This window comes from Tinamus guttatus, unplaced genomic scaffold (genome assembly GCF_059628265.1).
Source record: "Tinamus guttatus ecotype Peru unplaced genomic scaffold, ASM5962826v1 Tinamus_guttatus_pri_ptg000119l, whole genome shotgun sequence".
Classification (NCBI taxonomy): Eukaryota; Metazoa; Chordata; class Aves; order Tinamiformes; family Tinamidae; genus Tinamus; species Tinamus guttatus.
This window is the reverse complement of record NW_028288653.1, coordinates 1,354,699-1,376,328: the sequence shown is the minus strand read 5'-3', so window position 1 is coordinate 1,376,328 and position 21,630 is coordinate 1,354,699. Positions and strand designations below refer to the sequence as shown.

Genomic DNA, 21,630 nt, shown 5'->3' with positions numbered 1-21,630 from the left:
GTAAAGTTTCTTTTTTTCTTTGTTTTAAATTCATACCTACAGAAAACCGAATGAGCCATCTTTTTCAAAAGTGCAATTTCACACTTTTGGTCATGAAAATAGGAAGTACAGGCAGTTCAAAAGGTAGTAATGCTTTCAGCCAACCCAAGATATTAATCAGACTCCCATATCACATTGGCAGGTCATGAGCTTACAGTGGGGCAGGGGTTGGAAAATATCAACAGTCGAGTAATTTGACAAATTTCACTTCTTTGGTTTAGAAGTTAATCATGAACAGGTCACACATTCAGTGTAGCCATGCTCTGGTTTAACAGCTGGGTTGCAGTGCATCGCTCTCCTTTGGATGATGCCTTTGGAGAGAGTCCAGCGCAGGGCCACAAGGATGATCAGGGGCCTGCAACATCTGCCCTATGAGGAGAGGCTGAGGGAGCTGGGCCTGTTCAGCCTGGAGAAGAGAAGGCTGAGAGAGGACCTGATCAGTGTCTATAAGTACCTCAAGGGAGGCAGTGAGGAGGATGGTGCTGGCCTCTTTTCAGTGGTGGCCACCGACAGAACTGGAGGTAATGGCCACAAACCGAAACACCGAAAGTTCCACAGGAACTTAAGGAAAAATTTCTTAACAGTGAGGGTGACAGAGCACTGGAACAGGCTGCCCAGAGAGGTTGTGGAGTCTCCTTCTCCGGAGATCTTCAAAACCCGCTTGGACGCAGTCCTGTGCCACATGCTCTAGGTGACCCTGCGTGTGCAGGGGGGTTGGACTAGATGGTCTCTAGAGGTCCCTTCCACCCTTAAGCATTCTATGATTCTATGCTGATTATCTTTAAAAATGGGCTTATCTTCATAAACCCAGTTTACACTTGCCATGAACATTCTTGTTACTCTGTACCCATGTAAAATTCTCTGCTTATGCTGATGCTGCAGGACTATAATTCACAAAGATTTGGGCAAAATAAATACAAAATGGCATGAAATTTGTTCAAATATGTTTTCATTTAAAAATCCAAAGTAGGAAGTCACAGAGAACTTTGTGCCATGTTTATATAACTTTGCTGTCTCCTGAAGGCAGTATCCAGCAATGCATGAAAAGATTATTTTCAAGCACTGTAAATACAGTGAACTCTAACCAAGACATGGCCTTTGTACACTGACTCAGATGGTTCCAGTAAAGTAAAACATGAAGATTATTTTGTTGAAGTTGGATTTATTTTAAGGTCCTAACTCAGGAAAGAACTTAATTTTATGGCCAGGCACCCCTTCCTGTGAAACAATGATATCTTAAATCACCTAAAACAGCTTCAGTTTATCATGCTGACACAAGGAAGACGCTTAGGGAGGATCTTTCCAAACCGCTTTGGGGTACTGGGTCTCATGCCATGAGGTGACTGTGCCATGATGGCATATGGCACATGCCCCCTTCTCCCTTTGTGGCTAGTCTGGAGTCTCCTGGAAATGATGGGGTTCCTATGTGAGGCCAGGTGCAGTCATATCATGAGATGCTCTAAATGGCGGGGTGGGGAAACACCTCCAACTTCCTACACAAAATGTTTTGGAACAGTCATTTAAAGAAGCAATTAAAGTAAAGTAGGCAGGAAGGTCTGCAGGTTTCTGTACAATACCCTCCTCGGACGAATAATTTCCTCCAGCAATCTAGCAATGTTTTTAAACATGGTGCCAAAATATATGTGTGCATGTGTGTGTACAGCCTTCACTGAAATGAAGTGACCACAGGGGGATGATTAATACAAAAGGCTAAAATAATCCATGCTGTAATTATGAAATGTTCTCAAACAAACCTTGTACCAGTGGTGGCAAAGCAGCAGCAGTAGAAATAGCTGTGGGAATAACGGTGTTACATAAAGTGCTATTGGGAAATATTTTTATCTTCACATGCTAGAACTGTGTATATAAGTTTCCGAGCCAAGACCTGAAACTTCAGAAAGACAGAAACTAAACAATTTTGAACTGGCTGTCAACAAGAAGGGGTTTTCAACTAGACGATGACGATCCATAAGCTTGCTCCACAGGTGGAGCACACAGCAGTAGCCCAACCATCTCACTATATACTAGTACAGGAGAGCTCCTGTACTAGCAATACTAGCTTTTGAAGGTTCTGATGGTCTCCCTTTGCTTAAAGCTTTAATACCAGCATAAGGGGTGCCCAAACATTTCCTTTGCAGGCTTCTGTGGATCAAGACTGCAAGCTTTAACTCTTCCCCTTAAAGTCTTTCTGCTCCTTGTAGACACTACTGCGCAAATGCCAGGAAGAAAATGACATGAGAGCTATACAAAACTGGCCTTAAAAACATAACCTGTCATCAGCCAGGAAAGATTTTCAGCTGAGAGATTGGCTCCATTTTACTTTTTCTGTTTTAACATTCATAGGAAGAAAATAATGCTTATTTCAACACTTTTCCTTATTAAAAATGACAAGCCATTTAAAGGTTCCATGCTAAGGTAGCCATCAACTTCAAAGGCGTCTTGGAAAAGGAATTCTTTACAATTCCCTCCATGAGGTTAATTTATTTTCAATACAGCTTTTCCTTGTTTCTGAAATCTTATGCATAACAAGTGTTACAGACGTGCACTCCAGAGCTCACCTGCCCAGAGAGAAAAAGGAGTGACCATACTGAGCACAGCGTGAGAGGTGGAGAACATCTGCATGCGAGTCACCTCAACAGGCTCTTAAAAATAAATGCTTGTTGGCCTGCATGATACTTGCAACTTCCATAAACCCACAAGCACATGCAGCGCTCGCTCTGCATTAACACCGTTGTGCTTTGATGCTGGTGACGATCGTCTCACTGGGCTCTCAACAGCTTGGCAGCCCTGCAGAGCATCGTCCCTCCAAGACCAGGGTGAGGATCTGCTGCCTGCACCACATCTGCCTTCCAGTTCCAACAGACAAACTCAGTTCCCAACTGTTAGTCTCATGCTCCTCATAACTGCGTTTATCTTTGCTGAAAATAAAAATAAATATGAAGGGAACAATCTGATCCAGCTCCGTAATACCATCACTGGAGTAATCCAGGACTCACTGCTGATTTATCAACAGCTTCAGGAAACAGAAACACCCTGGTTAATTTGGTACAGACTCCCGCTGTGAAAATCTTTTTGGATGCCCCAGAAAGCAGTTTCTTGGCTGGCAAGTCAAAGTAATGTTTCCCCTGCCCTCCAAATTAGCTTGATACTCAAAGGAAATTACTAGTCTTTCAGCTGAAAATCAAGTTTTATGTTTGGTTAAAATCCAAGCTATGCACAAGTTTAATGAGCAGTACTTGCCCCTGTTGAAAAACAGTAATCCATGTCTTCAAGAGTAGAAAAATTGTAGTCCTGTTAACACTGTTCCTACTGTATATGTTATTCTGCCTTTCTGTGTACTCACCTATGCTTTGCCTATCACAACACTTTCACCTATAAGCTGAAGTATTCCATTAATTTTTTTAAAATCTTGGCTTAAAGCCTCTGCAGGAAAGCAAATACAAAAATGTGTAACACAATCAAGTATTAATCCGTCTTTTCTACGTTATGCTTCTAAATGGCATGACCACTGCAGACCTTGAGTATATCCTGTGTAAAAATCAACATAAACAGTGAAATTCCATGACTATAATCACCTGTAATATTTTTAGCACTTCCTTCTGTTTTAAACTTCTACTAAAAAGAAGGTCCACTTTTTTTTTTTTTTAAGTTTTCTTTCAATTACATATTTTTTTCCTTTTTTTTCTGGCTTTTTACTGTTGACCTATTTCTTTTATTTATTATGGGATTCATTGGGGGAAATGCTGCATACACTCCTGGAGCCCCCCAAAGAGAGCCTGAGTATCTCTAAAACAGACTTCCAAACACCCAAACATCTTTGTGACCTGAATTGCTCCAGAACAAAATCTTAAAGCAGTTTTTGCAATATAGCCAAATGCTTGGAGCAACAGGAACAGCGGATGCATGAGAGCTGTCATTTCCTCCAAAAGCAGCAAGATAATTCCCATTAACACCTCCTAGAGATACAGACAGTTCCAGGGGGCCATATGTGACTCTCTTATTATTTTTTGTGACTGAAGGCTATAAAATTCAACACAATATGAAGGAATTAGCCCCTGGCACAATTTGGTGTGCTATGAGTATATTTGAGACACACACTCTTGCGGTTTTTCCGCATGTTTTTACTCATAAATGTCACTGCTGTACTATAGTACATCAGAGAAGTAACAAAAGCATTTTGGGGCTTTTTATAGGAAAGGATGATGGCCTCAACTCCCAAACACCATGTCAGCAGCATGAGTTGCAAGTAAGTGTCAATTACTAAACCTCCGTACCATGAATCTTCTGAGAGCTATTCTGAAAAGTCTGGCAATACTGACACCTAGAAAAGCTAGAGAAAGGTGTAATTTCAGGAAAAACCATCATTGTCTGAAGGGACACTCGCTCTGTGCTACAGGCTAGACTCTGGGAAAGTTCAGAATAAGCAAAAGCTCAAAAATCTTTAATGAATACACTTACAAAAACCCTTTGGAAAAACAGCTGTTCTAACCCATTTTCCAAAGTTTATTCCAATCTGTTGCTTCTGGGATTTTTTTTTTTTTTTTTTAAGTCTATTCGGTTTGAGAAAAGATGTCTTGAAAAGTTCCATGATTTTAGTTCCCTTTTCAGTCAATAAGAACTCTGTGGGAGGGAGGCAGGATGAAAGAGCGCAGGATGCTTTTCCTGTTCAAATACTAAGCCTGCAGAGACACGGGTTCAGTGCCTGGCTCTGACGCAAATTTCCCGTGTGATCTCAGGCAAGTCATTTAGGCTCTAAATGTTTCAATTCACTATCTGCAAAGCAGGGATTACACCACTACCCCAAGGAGGGTTTGCTTGGCTCAAAGTCATTACTGAGTCAGAGGTGCTCGGAGAGACCTGTATGAAAATCCTACAGGCCTTAGACTCCCAAACAGCAGTCAATGTGATGTAGGGTACACCAGTGTGTCCTGCAGACACCATGCCTGCCTGCTGCCACTCTTCACATGTGGCCTTCAATGCAAATTGGCTTCGCAACGGGAGTCTGAAATTTCTACAAGCTGTGAAGGAGAAGAAAGATGTCAAGCAGCACTTGAGGAAACATAACTAGTTGATCAGAAGAGTTGTAGAGCCTGATCCTACAAGTGTTTCCAGCATGGTGCTCAAAGCCACAGTAGCCAGCTGGACCTCCGCTAGGTAAGCCACCCAAAGTAATGGCAATGGAAAACATACAGCCCCTTTACAAGCTAAGCCCAAGGTTTAAGCTTTTTGCTGTTTTTCTATGAGCTATTCAGAACCATAGGGTCCAGTCCATCCTTGGCAGGGGAAATCAGGGTCTTGGGAGTGGAAGAACGACAAACTGCCTGGAAATCAGCACTTTTGCACTTTATGGGTAGCATACATCTCAGGTGATTCAAGCATGCAAAACAGGTGGCTTTTCCATAACATTTTTGCCAAGACTTCTGGAATAGTCAATGCACAGAATCAAGCAGTGCCTGAAAGGATCTCATCACCCCTGCATTTAGAGATGTCAAAGAGAAGGTTATCTGCTGCATAGAAGACTGTACTGAAAAAAACTAAATGCATTGCCATGGAAAATAAAACACAGGCTGGAGATTTAACTCAGTCCATTTGAAGAACTGACTCTTGTCTATGCAGTACTGGTGCCTCATACAATGCTAGTTATCCCAAATCCATTTCTTGGCAATTCTCTCTTTAGCACCCCCCGCCAAGCCATATATAGCTAGTTCTTTTATCTGCCAGCAGCTTGGCATGGCACAGGACCAGACACCTGCTTAGGAAGGTCTTACTGGAGCTGTATTTGCACGGATTGACTGACAACCTCCATCCTGAGGGTGGTAATACTCTTCAGCCAAATTGCTAGAAAAGGAGCCACAAAGGAAGTGTCATACTTCTTCCCAAGTAGCTCCTGAGCGGATGGAAGGAGCTGGTTCCTTCTCACACAAAACAGAGCACTTCAAATTTCAGGGATAATTTTACTTCAGTAGTGAGGTTTTCCTTCTATTGGCCATCACAGTATAAATGAGGATATTTCAGTGGTTAAACAGAAGCTTTGAAAATAATAAATTAGAGATGAAATCTAAGAACGTGTCTCCTTTACCACAACATATTTTGGCTTTCTTTGTAGTTGACATAACACCATCTTTTGAAAAATGTTATGTTGAAAGAAAAAAAAAATGTGTGGGCTACTTACCTTTGTTAAAACAGTTGAGAAGAGCAAAATGTAATACGGACTATAATTATAGAATAATATACATTGATATTGCATTCAGATCTAACTAGCATTTTGCAAATGACTATATCCAAAAAGGAGGGAATGTGAGTCAACTGGGTAACATGTTCTTCTCATACTATATCCGCTACTTAATCAGGGTGGTCTGAATCCTCTTTGGAGGTGTGATTCTGGGAATCATCCACATTTCCTTCAGGATTAGACTAACCCAGACTTACGCTGCACTGTGGCACAGCAGGCATGCACATGGGCTATTGCTCCTTGGTAAGGGACAGTAATTAACAGCTGGCAGGGCTCTAATTTGCATTTTTTAAACCATTTGACACAGCTACTTATCTGTCCACAGGTACAAAGAACCTTCTATTATCTGAAAAAGACAGCTGATTCACCCAGTTCTCTTCAATACTCTTTGATTCATTCTTCAATATTCCTCAGTGCCTCTCTTTGCTCAGCACGCACTGAAAAGTACTCACCATCATCTGCTGAACGTGAAATATTTCAGCTCCGGTGGCAGACAGGCGGTTTGGAAATGAAATGTCAAGATAAGCTCCAGGGAGAGTGCTTGGTCCAGCATTGTAAACCTTCAAGGGTGAACATAGATATAAATAAATGCCTATCTATGACTATTCATAAATGAGAAGCTACTGTAGCCAGACCTGGGAAGGTTGGTAAATTTGCAAAAAAAAACAAAACAAAACAAACAAAAAAAAAACACCACCAGCAGTTTTTCAGCCTCCCCAAAGACTTCTCCTGTAAGCATCAGGACACAGCCAAAGGTTTCACTTATCTGACGGCCTTCAAGCACATCTCATGTATCAAGTGAGAGTCATTTTGCAGCATAATTACTAGTTATCAGTAATAAATAACATGCTACTTCTACTCTACATACAGAGACATTGCTAAAGCTACTTTGCATGCTTTAGTAACAAAATCCAGAAGGCTGCAGAAAATATTGCTGTATCTATCAACATTCCCCTTTCCATCTGGTAACCATGGCATTATATTCTGCAAATGATTTTCTTATGGGGCAGAAGTCAAGATAATGACAACTGTGACTATTGGACTGTGCGTTTTCTGACTGAATTGCCAGGAAATCCATGTGAACAGTTTCGCTTCAAAATCAGGGGTTTTCATTTGAATTAAAAAAAAAATGGTAGAAAAATTGGCCTTCACTAACTTCCCCACAACCTTCCACAATAAATCAAAATATTTCCACCTCTGAAAAGGATCCAGTGAAAACTCCAAAAGTTCTGGGGTTTTGTTCAAAAAATAAAAACCATGGAACATTTTTAATGAAAATAGATTTCCTGGTTATTTCTAATGCCACAAACATAACTGCATACAGTAAAAGTATTCTGCATTTTAGAATATTTATCTGCACTACTCCTGTGTTCTCTAAAGGTGCAGCAATCAGTTGCCAATCATGTAAGGTACATATATGTGTACACAACAAAAACAACAACAGGTTTTCATTCTTCTGACACTGTTTAAATTTGAAGAAATGCCTGACTGATAAAGAGGATCGGTGCATGATGCCAAATCCTTACAGAAACCCTGAGGCTCCAGGCAGGGGGAGAAATCCCACTACAATGGAGCATGATAAATGCTGCATGAAATGCAAACATAACGCATCAAGTTAACTTAAAAAAAAGACTGGACTGTCTCATCACGATCAGATGTAAGAGTTAACGCAGGAGAGACATTTTGATTGTATGTCTTAGTTTCCAACAAAATTGATGCACAGATCTCTATTAACATCTGACATAGTATAGATTTTCACATATAAAAATTCCAATGAAGCTCTGTGTTTTTTTTGTAAACCATCTCTTTTTGTTTTGGGTTAAGAAACTATTTTTCTTCATCTGGAGAAGTTTAATAAATAGCAGGCAAATCATTAAAAACAATTAGGCAAACAGTGATACAAACCATGCTCTGCCCATTTTGAAACTCCCCACTTTCTCTCTGATACAGATAGTTATGAGGTTTACCACTTTACCAGAGAACAGATCTGTGACTTGTTACAGTGCTATTTTCTATTTCCATATGTAAAAAAATACATTTTTTTTCTGATATCACAACCTACAAACATTTTCATGAGACACAGAAGGATGGAGGAGGCCAAGGGGTGGCTCTGTCTGTATATTCTCTCTTCCTCAACCGTTATCACTTTGCTTTACTGAAAATAATCATCTAGTCAAAGCATCAGTACATCTGGTCTTTATCTATTTCTAATCAATAACTGGTTATGGGGAAAAAAAAAAAAAAAAAAAAGACCTATAAAGCCCCAAGAATGAAATGAGAATCGCCAGAATTAACAGCCTCCTTCACAAAGGTTAATGGCCTGAAATCCTGCTTTCGCTCCTTCTCAGTAAATAGCTAAGGGCACAGCATGACAGTGGGGGCTTAATTGCCTGGCCCAAGGAGTGGACACATGTTATTCATTATGTGCTGAGTGGCACTCATGCCTAGGAGAAAGAAAGGGGAAAAAAAAAGGAAAGACTTTTCTACAATAAATGATTCCCCCACCTTTCCATGATTTATCATTCCCTGGTTCCATCTAGTGGTCAAAAAGGATTTGAAGTGCTTGTAGCATATATGGGGCGAGCTGTGAAACAAGCTCCTTTTGGTTCCACCACAAGAGCTTGTTAAAACACGTATTCCATACATTTGGCTCTCTCTGCAACCCATTTAACTGCCATGAGAGCATAATCTATACATAACACACACCAAGGGACATTTAATGAACCCTTCCCATGGATGAACCCTCACTTCCCTTTTCCTGGGTGCTGCTGCCATAAAAAAATATGTTACTCTGCTTTTCACCTGGCACTGCATCTAAGATGTGGCACTTGAATGCTCTTCCCTCCCATGTGATGAGAAGTAAAAAGGAAACAAGTGGGAGCAGCTAATTCCTTAGGGAGCCCCTAAGGAATTGAGATGTCTTACTTGTAACTCTTGCAATAATGTATTCAGACAAGGCAATATGCCACCACTGCCCACCGTACCTATGGCATCCCATCGAGCACGCCTTGCACAGCATACTGTACTGTGACATGGCAACATGCACCAGAGCCCATGCCACCCCCAAAATAAAAACAGTACAAAAAACAGAAGGCAACCAAGAAGGGACCAACTTTACCTGTAATGTGAAGTTGAGAGACTGGAAAAGACATTCGTGGTTTTCCAAGTGAACAAAGTTGGAAGTTTCTACAGAGTCCCCATAGAAGAAGGAAGTAGGGAAGACCTCTCTGAAAGATCAAGACACTGATTTAGTAAGTCGCGCTTGTCACCAAAACTAAATATATCTGTGGCTAAATGCATCACACCTCTCACATTTCAACCACAGAGTATTCTGTAGAACCATTTAATACTTTAATATTTTAAGTCAGTATTTGTGATTTCATTTCCTCTTAACAGCACTAGCATCTCAACTGACCAGGCTTAACATGCTGCCAGCAAAGCAGACTTCTCTGATTACACCTCCTTCTCCCGCCTGATCACAAAACCTCCTGTCCATGGCTCTCTGCCATGAGTGATTTGTGCAAGTCCTCTAGCTTGTGTCACGCAGGAGATGACTATGCTACTAAATTCATCTGAGAAATCAATTACTGATAGGAATTATTTCAGTTACATAATCCTGTAAATAACATTTCAATTTTAACTACTGTTTCACAGAGCATTTCATGAATAAGCACTTCATTAATGATCTGCCCTTCACAACCTTTACTATTAACACATGGAGAAAGGAAAGCCCAGAGGAGGGTATGACTCGCTTTGAGCTATGGTGGCCAAGGCTCTTCAACTGCTCTTATTACAGCACCAAAAACACTGTGGTTTAATCAGGGAAGACTTGGAGGCACAACAGAGAACTTGAAAATCCCAGGGAAGAGGACCAAAAATGTTTTCATCATCCTTGTGCCTTCTCCTAATCGCAGGGCTGTTCCACTGGCTGCAAAGGGTCCTCATGACATTTCAGGCAGACCGTAGTGAGGGCCTACCCAAAGCCATGCTTTCCTTCCAGGCTGCCGTCTGGATCACGGGTTTTTAAGCCCGGATTTTGAGCCTGCCTTGGTACATGTCTTCCTTCCTCCTGGCCTGCCTCCTACGCCAGCATCTGCAGGACACAGATTTGCTGTTCCCCTCTACAGTGTTGTACCAGAAGGCTCCTCTCAAGGAGAATACAGATCTTTTCGGGCTACTTATGACCAGGACTGAGGTTCTCTCTCGTAGACTCAGATATAGAATAACTAATAAAAATAATCCTTAAAAGAACACTGCCTGAAAAAATACTACTAATGTTTCCAAGTCTGGGAACATTCTTGCACTATGTGAGCTAAGCTTAAGTTATGTTAAAGCAGAAAACAATCCACAGAGTCAGTTCAATGCAGTGTACAAACTCCGAGGGTCCACTCTTTGAAAAAGTACATTCTGAAGGGAAAGTAAGAAGCCCAAAGTGTATCAGGCTTTTGGCATGTGATATTCTGCAGGTGACAAAGATCTAAAGACACAGACCAAAGCTTTTGTATCTGTAAAGCTCTCACGGCATCCAGAAGCAAGGGATAGAGTGATTTTAATTGCTGTCCAATCTGCAACTATAAAAACATGCAAAAACATTTGAAATACAATGTTGGGACTGTATTCTCATCATGGAGGAGCTCTGTGCTCCTGTTAGCTGTCTTGTGAGGTCTGACGGTGCTCTTCATTTCTCTGAGCAGGTTCAGCCTATCTTCCACCCACTCTGACTACTGTGGCAGTAACTAAGGCATTTTGCTCCTATGCCATGAGAGGCAAATTCAGCCTTATGTGATCAAACCTAGCCTGAGTTTATTCAGCCTTTCAGCCAAATCACGTGTCAGTGCAGGTGACTTCTTCCCCACATAAGTAGCACGCTGCTTTGGTCATTTAGGCAGTACATACTCTTCTTGAGCTTGCAATAAATGGTGGCTAAAACAGACACGGACCTCTTGGGGGCTTTGCTGATGAGCCTTTGCTTCCCCAGTTTAAAGGTAAGTGTCAAGCTTCTCAGTCTGTGTGGATGCTAATTCACCTCTCGTGACCAGATGACCCAGTTCCAACCCAACGCTGCCTGTGCTCGAGGATGGCCCAGCTGTTGAGGCTGCACCTTCAAGTTTTGATCCTGCGCCTAAATCTGTCATGCTGAAAGGGGAAGGCGAGACCCCTGAGGACAAAACCAGGAACTTGCCCACCTCCAGCTCCAGCAGATGACAGTGCTAGATGTTATACAAGTATTTCAGTCAAAGGAACAAGTGGGGTCTCTCTGCTGTTATCAGATGCCAGGCAGACTAGGGAACAGAGGCAGTGGGAAAGGGAACAGAGGCAACTTCTAATTGTGAAATTAAACAGAAAGACAAACAGCTAGACCTCCCCAGGCTCCTTAAAATCCCAGAACATCTGACCCTGACCTTTGGCCTGGCAATTCTCAACCACATCCTTTAGGCATGTCGCAAGGAACAAGATGTGATTTACTTTCTCTCATTTTACTTTAAGGTCCATCATATCCATACAATTCACATGAATTCAAACAAAATTACTAAAATATCTCTTACTAATTTCATGCTAACTAAACTAGTGCTACTTAAAATGGAGCAAGAAAGAGGTACAGTGTGGAATGAAAGGAATGATAAATAAAATTCCCAGATAACGAATGAGGTTGTCCATATTTCCAGGGTCTGAGAAACAAGGAAAAACCAACATTCTAGCTGCATATAAACAGAGAGAAGAATGTAATTTTCCACAGACTCACATGTTATTGTTAGGATTATTATTATTTTTGTTGTTTTCATCCAATGACCAGTACTTACCCATTGATAGATGAGTCTACCTCGTGCATCAGGGGTACTGACAGGGTGAGAGTATTATCATGCAGAGACTCAGTGCGTTCTAGGTTGCCACTGCATCAAGAAAGAAAGAGAAACATGCTGTAAACCCACAACCTTTGCAATAAATCACACAGTTACCCAGCTACCATCTTTCTGCCTCTTCCTCTGAGGCTCTCTGAGTGATGTTGTCACTCCTTAAGAAGCCTCTTAAAGATAACAAGTTACATGTGTTTATCACACTTTGGAGAGGGCACACACAGAACGCTTGATCTGCTTGGCTCTTTTCTGTGGCTGTGAAGTGATCAGGCACACAGTGAAAACCTATCTTCGAGCAGGGCGATGTGGGATGTCAAACGGAAGCGCAAAGCTACAGCAAGCGTTGCACTCTGGGCAGAAACAAGGACATCTGGACTCAAATGAGAGGATCTGTTCTTTTCCCAGACAGATTTTCCTTCAGTTTGAGAGGAGCACGGAAGCTCTTGCTTCAGTAAACAAAATGGTGCTTTCTTTGCAGCTTCACAGTAAAGCAGCAGCACTATGAGCAGCTTTGCGCTTTAGACCCTCGCACTGAACTGACCCCAAACACTCAATCATTCCATTTCCCAAATACATGTATTTAGTCAATTTTCTTTTTTTTCCCCATTCTTTTAATTTTCAAACATTGAAATGACATATTGAATGGTCAAAGTGCAGAAAGAAAGAGAAAAACTAGTGATCATCTCTTGCTTGCATTTCAGAGGTAAATTCTTCAGTACTAACTCTGCAAAGGATTCCTGAAATGCATGTCCAGGAGGCAAACTTGGAAACATTTTAATTCCAACAGTAAGCCTGTTCGGTGTGTGACAGTGCAGAAAAACAATCTTGAGAAATATTTATAACATACAGTTCCAATTTCTTCAAAATGAATGAAGGATCACTTCGACTTTGCATTTCATAACATTTGCTCACAAATCTATCCGCCTGGCAAAGCTAAAGATGTGAACCTATTTATTTCAGGAGAGACCTACAGAGGCTACAGCAGACAGTATGTCATTCTGCAAAACATCTTGCATGATACCTCGCAGATGATGACAGTTGTCAATCAGATTATGAAAACAGAACCTGCTGGCTACATACTTACAGCTCAGCGTTCTGCAACGGCCACTGGTTATGTCTGCTAATAAGCAATGCTATGGCCCAGAAAGAAAAACCCACTAACTTTTAATCAAGTTAGGCAAAAACATTTAATAAAAGCTCAAAAGAGAGTCCAAAAGGGAGATACTTTTCATCCAATGCAAATATCAAGTTACCATGGGAGCAAGTAAAACGAGTAAGCAGAATTTCACAGGAGGTCTGCTCTGTGCATGCTTATCTGTTTTAAAAGGAACAGAAAAAGAGAATACACCTGGATGGTTGATCTAGACAGGTTTTTCACTCCACTAACTTAGACAAGGCTGATTGTACCATTTTTTAAAAAAAAAATAATAAATGCAATGTTTCATCCCCTGATCACTTTCACCTAGTATAGAATCAGTCTCTTGTTACAGATGCTGCTGCCAAATTTGTAGTTACAAGTGAAAGGTTAAGTGGACACTTGAAGGGCAATTTTTACTTTTCCATGAGAGCGTGGTATAATCCAGAAGTTCTCCACACTCAAGACATTTGAAAATAAGAAACTTTCCTTTTGAAACAAGAAACTTCATCTGAACCCTTCTGGGCTTCTGCACTCTAGCACTAGCTGCTTCCTCACCCCACTCAAAGACACAGACCAACCCTTCCAACAGAGAGGGCTCAGCACTCGGAGGCTCCTGAGGAAAGCCTTGTGCTGTGCAGGGCAAGCAGATGAAAGGGATGGTCTGGAAATCACCAGCTGGGCCAACTTAGAGTGCTCCTGACTTATCTTTGCGAGTGCTGGCATTTGTACAGCAGCTCTTGATGTAGCTCACTGACCTAGAAGCATTACAGGTCACCTGAACACAAGATAAACTACATGGAGAATAAAACTTCTCTAGGATGTAAGACCCAGTCTTGCCCTTCTGCTGCAAGGTCTCATTTGCAGTATTTCGTACCCACCCCACATGCTGCAGAACCTTGTTCCTCACCCACCCTGTTACTGGAGGGGAAAGATTACACTCACGCACAGTAACTGCTCATCCCCAGCTGTTCTGCAGGGACTTCTAACTGGGGAGGAGAATTCAGACTGGGCATCTTTATTTGGACACAGGTGGGTATGAAACTGGCCCACTTGCATAGAAGGGAAAGTGGTCACACACCCAACACCCAGTCACGCGCCCCACACATTGGAGCAGTGATTTAGTGCAGGGTTATTAAACCATGCTACTTGCAATCCCCAAGCAAATACAGATAGGGTCTGGCAGCAATCACCCAAGGAGTTTGCTTCTACATGGCAAATCATCTTAGGAAGCACAGGGATTACGTTACACTTTTTATTTTGCTCAAGATCAAATCCTTGTGCACACATCGTACCACCACTGGTTAAGATTGGCAGCACCCTACTACACAGAGTTTGTGCCACCCTTTGGGAAGTAGCTCCATCAGCTGTTCCATGCACTCTGTTAAAGATCCCCAGGGAGAAAAATGGGTATGCAACTTTGGAAGCTGTCACTGAAGATCCCTCATCATCTGATGAATGCATTTGTCTTTTTTTTTTTTTTTTTGGTTTGCATCCAAGCACACTTACTTTGTTCAAAAGCTGGAACAAATGGGTCTGCCTGGTGCTGATTGTCAAATGCAGCTGAGCTGAGCTTGATACAGGGCCCAAAGGGATGGACACAGAAACACAAGGACCTTCCGACTGAGAGAGCACAAAATGCTCCTTCAGAATTGCAACTGCCTAGCGGACAAGCACCATCCTACCCCTTTCTGCAGAAGGCTGGGTCACACAGCTGCTCTGTGTCACCAAAATGCAGGCATTTAGCTCCAATCATTTAGCCTCATCTTTTATACAAACACATACATGTCCAGGACTTCCATCTCACGCTTGTCAAACAAGCACAATATACCCTTCATGAAACAAGGAGCCTTCAAGTCATCAAGACACGCAGAGGTTCCCTTACCTTTGAGCAGTGACGAGGAAAGTAAGTGTCTCTTCCTGCCCAGACAAGTGACTTGTGTCAAAGATCACACTGAACTCATACTGCACAAAGAAAAAGGAACATTTAGTGATAATATTTATTACTTCAAAATATATTTATTCTGAAACTTCACATATCCATTATACTTTACTGGCCTGACTGTACAATAGTAGCATAGTTTGATATGTTTAAGGAGTACCTCCTCTACTACCAAAGAGCTTTTAAATCACAGAAATTGCAGCTCTGTTTTCCGTACTAAAGAGTCAGACTGCTCCTTTGCTGTGAACAGGCCTTCATTAGAATTGTTGTTCAAAGGTATTTTTTAAGCACATCATCTGCCAGTGGAGCAGCCCTCTGGTATAAGTGGACCCACTACCTCAGCACCAATGTGTAGATTACTTCTTGGCAAAGAAAAGCTTTGAGGGGGGATAAAAGTCATATCACAAACACGCACAGAGACTTGCAAACACTTACGCAAACTATAGCAGCCTTCATGCCACTCATCAAATGGATAAAATCAGATGCCAATTTTGAAAAGAAAATCTACTTTGATGACGATTATAGTGGTATATAAATATTCCACAAATTTTTCTTATCTGTGACTCCTGAACAGTTTGCGGCTGAGTGAAACAGTTTGCAAATTCATGACAATTTCAGTAGTTAGTTGAAAAAATGAAGATAATCTAACTACTCTATTGTGAAGTAAAACACTAAGAGCCTTACATTTCAGAAAATATTTTCTAATGTATTTATTCTTACCATCTAAAAAATTAGAAGAGCATGTTACAGACAAAAGTACTTAAAACATTTCATGCGTCAATGGAAAAGAATAATTTTTAAATTCATATGTTCTGTAAAGTTTCAAATTCATTTTGTTCAGATTATGATGAAAATATTTCTCCTCTTCTCAATTTCTGGATGATAGATCAGTGATTTATACAGATCTGTTCTGTGGCAGAAAGAGCCCAGCTTCATTTTGAAATATTATGAGCTTATCTTCAACTACCTGAACAAAATCCTCTTTAGAAAGCTACCAGGAAACATAATACAAAAAGCTATTATAACGTTTGCATTCTCATTTGCATGAATTCAGACACACTTTTATGTGAGAGGAGACAAAAACAAAAACAGAGAAGACAACAAATCAGACAGTCTTCTTCTAATTTTCTGAAGAGAAAATGCAAGTTTTTGGCAGCTACAACTCATGCATCATCTTCCAATTGACTCTGGTGGGAAAGAGTACAAATATCTTCCCATAACTGTGAAAGGCTTGAATATCTTGGTTGGAAGCTACAAACAATATCAGTCACAAACATTTAACAAAGCAGTTGCTTTCCCAACCACTCCCTGGAGCCAGAGAAGGAACACCATCACTCTGGAAGTGAAAACATGACATTACCCTAGATTTTGATCTCATGAAAGGAAATCCCACGCTGCACTTAAGGAAGTCTGACTCCAGCAACTCACAGGCAATGCCCAGCTCCTCCTGTAAGAAAATAAAACAGACAACGAGATGATGGATCTGGGGCAGGAGAAAAGAAAGATTACTAAGAATTATCCTTAGAATGAAATATCTCAAAAGATAAAAATTTCCCACTGCATCACTGTTACTCCCAGAAAACTAAGAGACATCAGAAAAGGAAAAGCTCAATGTCGTACTTTTGCACTCCACCTCAGTAAGATTAGTAATTGGATGCAGACAACTATCACAACATTGCTCTGAAAGACACACCATGGTGAAATACTGCACAGATAAGTATATTAGAGTCAGGGGATGAGCCAAAAGCTCTTTGATAACTCAGGCCACCAGCTGTCCCCTCCATCTATTGAAAGCCAGCATTCAAATAGTCCAAATAATAGGGTCGCCCAGGTAAATTTCAGTGGTCCAGTATCATAAAAAGAGAATAGTTTTGGGCGACGGTCATTGAACCAGGCCGTGCACAGTTGCAAGAGAAAATGGTCACCTGGTCCTGGTGTGATTCACTGCCTCGAATGCTTTTTTGGCCCACAGGATGGGCCATGGGAATACCAAGCCCATTTAGTGACACAACAGCATCATGGAGGGATAAACCTTTCATCATGATAAACCACAAGAGACTACGAACACTGCCAGTAATGAAAGGAAAAAGGTTAGAGCCACCTTATCCCGCTTGGCTGCTGCCTTCACTAAAACAACAGAAATGCTGCTGCTGCTGCATGGAAAGTGTTTTATTGTTCCATAAAATAAGTGCCTGGCCCCCAGTTAGCATGTTCTCACCTCCAGATACCAAAGAGTTTTGTGCACAGTCACTGTGGGTGGGCTTATCGCACCAAACGGTTAAGAGTGAGACTCAGCTCCATAGTCTGACATGCACATTTAGATGCCTACACAGTGCATGATCACTATGTGATCTAGGCATTAAAGCTCCAGCTGTAGTCCGTGGAGTCCAGCCATTCTCCACAGGATGACACAGCCACCCTCACATACTGTGTCAGATTCATCTCCAACATAAGTTGGGCAGGAGAACAAGTGCTTCATGGGCAAAGCATCCCCTTCCTTTGCCTTTTCCTCTCCACAGTCTGGGAGGTTTCTCCAGTTTTACACAAGCCATCAAGTGAACACAAACTCTGAGCAGCTGAGTAACCAAAAGAAAAATTTCACAGCTGCTTCCTCTGGGAACATTCTTGGTACTGTGTTGTTCAAACGTCCCTCGCCGTCTAACTGCAGCAACCCATGAACTCTCTTTCATCAACTCCCAGCCTCTCTTCATTCACGAAGGGTTTCTATTTACATAGTTGTCTGGCGGTGACAGTGGCCAGACGGACCCAAGAGGCCGCCCCCTCTCCTTGAGGCTGCATCACTTCAGAGATGTCAAAGAACACGATAAGAGAAAGAACCCTTATCCTGATACCAGAATAAATGCAGTTCTTCCTTGTTTTGCACGGCAGTGGCTGCCTGTCTCTTCAGTCCTGACAACAGGCAATCAGATGCCAGTTAATATATCTATATGTGTATATAGATATATATTATTAATACAAGAGCCTGTTAAGGAAGTGATAGATAATGCTGCACTGCACTTTTTTGCTGTGACTTACAACAGCTTAGTAGGTGCAGCGAGCTGCCTTGAGGGACTTTCTAGCTTCATCAACATTAACCATCCAATTTAATGATTAATGCTATTACAAGATTATCAAGGCTGCAAAGTCAAACTGTGAGATGCCAGGAAATAACAGAAGCAAGTCTGCCTGCACCACATGGGTCCAACCGTCTGCACATTTCCATATGACACACAGCAAACTTTTCCATGGACCCCTTGCCCTACTCTGTGATGAGGATGGAGAAGCTCAGCTAATGAACAAATATTTCAGTTTTCCTTCACTGCTCACTGACTGGCCTCAGGCTTTATTTACAGCACACTGTTGTGGAGAGGGCAGAAGTTGTTTCTTCGTGGGATTTCCTATGGTGTTCAGCTCTACGACATTTTGGCACACGGAAAGTGTTTAATTTTCCCCATACTCCTGCAAAATGAAGGGCTGGTGCTGTCAACTAACACACAGGAAAGGGACACGAGGGGCTTAGGGCTTCCACAAACTTTGGATGCCACTTCTCACAGAGTTTAGATGACACTGAGCACACAGTCCTTCTTCATGCCAATATAGCCTAGTTGAGAACCCAGCTTATTGCATGGGTTTCCATAGCAGAATTTCTAGTTTGCTTACAACATGCAGCCAAAGAGCCAAAGGGGATGAAGGTTTCCAACTCCAACTAGACAGAGGAGACACTTTCGCTGGAAAATATTTTCCTTCTGAAATATTTTACAGCATTTTCTATTTTGGGGAGAGTTAATCAGATAAACAGCCAATTAGCCAAATAGTTGTAGTATTACTGTATAATAACTGCAGACCAGGGTGTGAGAAACATGAACCTTGGCCTGACTCACAGTCTGTCTCTTCATTTCTTTATCTTGCTCCTGATAATCCTGAAGCTCCTGATAATTATGAAACATTAAAACAGACAAGTACAATGCCATTATAAGAGGCACATGGTATATTCTGTAGCATAATCTTTGGCAAATATAGACCTCAGGACACAGAATCATGGGTATGAGCAGAGATGCATATACATCTATTACTTCTTGATATGTTTGTTTTGAAAGTGTAATATGTGTGGTTTCAGTTGACTCAGTTGTAGAGAAAGCTGGTAATAACCATATTAATACAGTGGAGAACCACACCTGGGAATGCTGGTGTTTGCCAAATTAAAGATTTAACAGAGGAGGAAAACATTTCAGGAGCGCTCATGTTTTTCTCCATTCCACTGCACATCCTCCCCATTTTGAGGCATTCGTGCAGCGCACCATGTGGTCCGCAGTGGGCAAGAGCAACTATAAGAGCCAAGTATCAGGTAGAGGGGATAACTCCTGGGAGAAGGGCACTGCTGAGCATGGGAGCTCTGAGTATACCCAACCTCAGCGTGAGAAGAGAAACGTACCTGGGAGCAAGATCTATTCATACTCTTGCCTTGCCCCCCAATGCATACACCAAGGGCAATCTAGCCCTCACTGCCCAAAGCAGCTCAGATAGATGACCAAAAGAGAGCTAAGAGCTCATGGATAACTTCATTAACACAGACAAACAGGGCACCTGGCTTGCTCTAGAAACTCTTTCAACATGAGTAGTGTGTTTTAACAACATAGAGGGAAGGCTGGACTACTGGATCTTTATAATTCAAGAGCAGAATCCTTTTGCTGACTTCACCTAACTGACTATCTGGGGATACAGATGCAAAGTAACCCTGGAGTTTGCTCCTGCCTGACCACAGAGCTCATACCTGCACTGCAAGAGAAAGGCGTATTTCTCAGGCCACACAAAGTTAGTTATCACTAAGAAAACAACTGCTGAGGATTAGAACATTTGATACCAAATCTGCCTCTCACTGCATGTATTTTGGCATTTAGAAAGCCTGTCTTCTTGCAATAATATTTAATGGGCCCAATATCCTCCTGATATGAAGATGGACCAACGCCAGCTAGAACACATCAGTTTATTTTAGGTGTGATGCTGGAAAAGGCCTCTATTAAAACCAAAGCCTACTCAAAGACGGACCATAGAATCATAGAATGAATCATAGAATTCATATTCCGAATTCATAGAAAAAGGATGCCACTTGTACCCCTCCTCTTGAGAGAGAGTTTTAGACATGTTTAAAAATTGCATATTTTGACCTAGCAGTCAGTTACTGTGACCAAGTTTTCAACTTGGTTAACCGCCAAACCAAAGGCTTAAGGAGAAGGAAAAGAGAATGTCTTAGCAAAACAGCCCGAGAGAATCCCTGGTGGCGGAAAGGCCGCCTGGCTCAGGATAAAACAAAGCACGGGGCTAAGGACCCCCGCTCCGGCGGAAGCCTTCACGCCAGCCAACAACGCGGCGCAGCGCTCCTCACCGCGCTCCCCTGCCTCGAAGGACGCTGACGAGAACCAGGCCAACACACGAAACGGCACCGCGGAGGGGAGCGCTACACGGGAACCGAAACCTCCCTACCTGCATCTTGAACGCTCTCCAAACCAGAACACATTGTTGTGTTTTTTGGTTTCTTTTCCCTTCTGGCAGGATCATGTTGCTTATATGTGATGACTTGTATTCATCTGCTGATACACCCAGACCTTCTCTAGCTTCATCCAATCCAACCAGTAAATTCCAATATCAGGAAAAAAAAAAAAAAAAAACACACTCTCTCCCTAAGCCTGATGCAGAAATTCACATAGTCATATTTTTATTTCTCCATTTCAATTCTTCCTCAATGATAACACCATTTTCCCCTGCACTAATGTTGTCTGTGACCCAGCACGCTTCATCAGGGATCCCCCATGCCTTGTCCCCATCCAGAACCGTTTGCAAACCCCATGCCTTAAGCACCCCTGCACGTAATCTGCCCCAGCTCATTATTTCCCCTTTTAATACCCACCAGTAGCAGGTTTCTATCTATTTGTATTTTCTTCTGCTCATTTTTGACAGTCAGCAAAAGCATCCAAATGTAGCCCTACGGTTTGCTGGTGTTACACTCACTCTCACAGAGTAGGTACAAATACATCCATCCTACCACTTGTTTACAGCCTGCCAGCTCCCTGCTTTCCAAAGCATACAGGCTACCAGCAGAAACCACAGCAAATGCCAACAGGAAGCTGCACCAGAAAAATACTCAGCTTATAGAGCTCGGCCAAATTAAGTGCTGGATATGGCTCTGACTGATTTTTATTGAAATCATTCAAAGACAGGCAGGAGAAAGTTGTATTAATTTCTCGGTTTATGGATGGTTTAGTACCTCACTGAATCCTGGCAACTAGCCTGTGCTGATGACCAAACCCTCTTTAATAATCGTGTAATCAGCTGTTATTTCTGAATGGATTAAAGTCACTAATGAAAGCATGGAAAACTTCTTCAGTGCAGAATTGTTACGAAACCCTATATATTTTTTAGGAGAAAAAAA

The 21,630-nt window shown here is 41.8% G+C and overlaps 1 protein-coding gene across 1 annotated transcript in view; it reads right to left on the bottom strand.

Moving 5' to 3' along the window:
- The window catches only part of ITGA9 (integrin subunit alpha 9), a 194,665-nt gene that overhangs the window by 31,753 nt on the left and 141,282 nt on the right, over positions 1-21,630 (bottom strand). The window contains exons 19-23 of the mRNA XM_088521367.1: positions 16,564-16,650; positions 15,147-15,226; positions 12,073-12,162; positions 9,390-9,498; positions 6,724-6,831 (exon numbers count right to left, since the gene is read on the bottom strand). Of these exons, the coding sequence (XP_088377493.1) occupies positions 6,724-6,831; positions 9,390-9,498; positions 12,073-12,162; positions 15,147-15,226; positions 16,564-16,650 (474 nt within the window). The remainder of the gene's footprint in view (positions 1-6,723; positions 6,832-9,389; positions 9,499-12,072; positions 12,163-15,146; positions 15,227-16,563; positions 16,651-21,630) is intronic.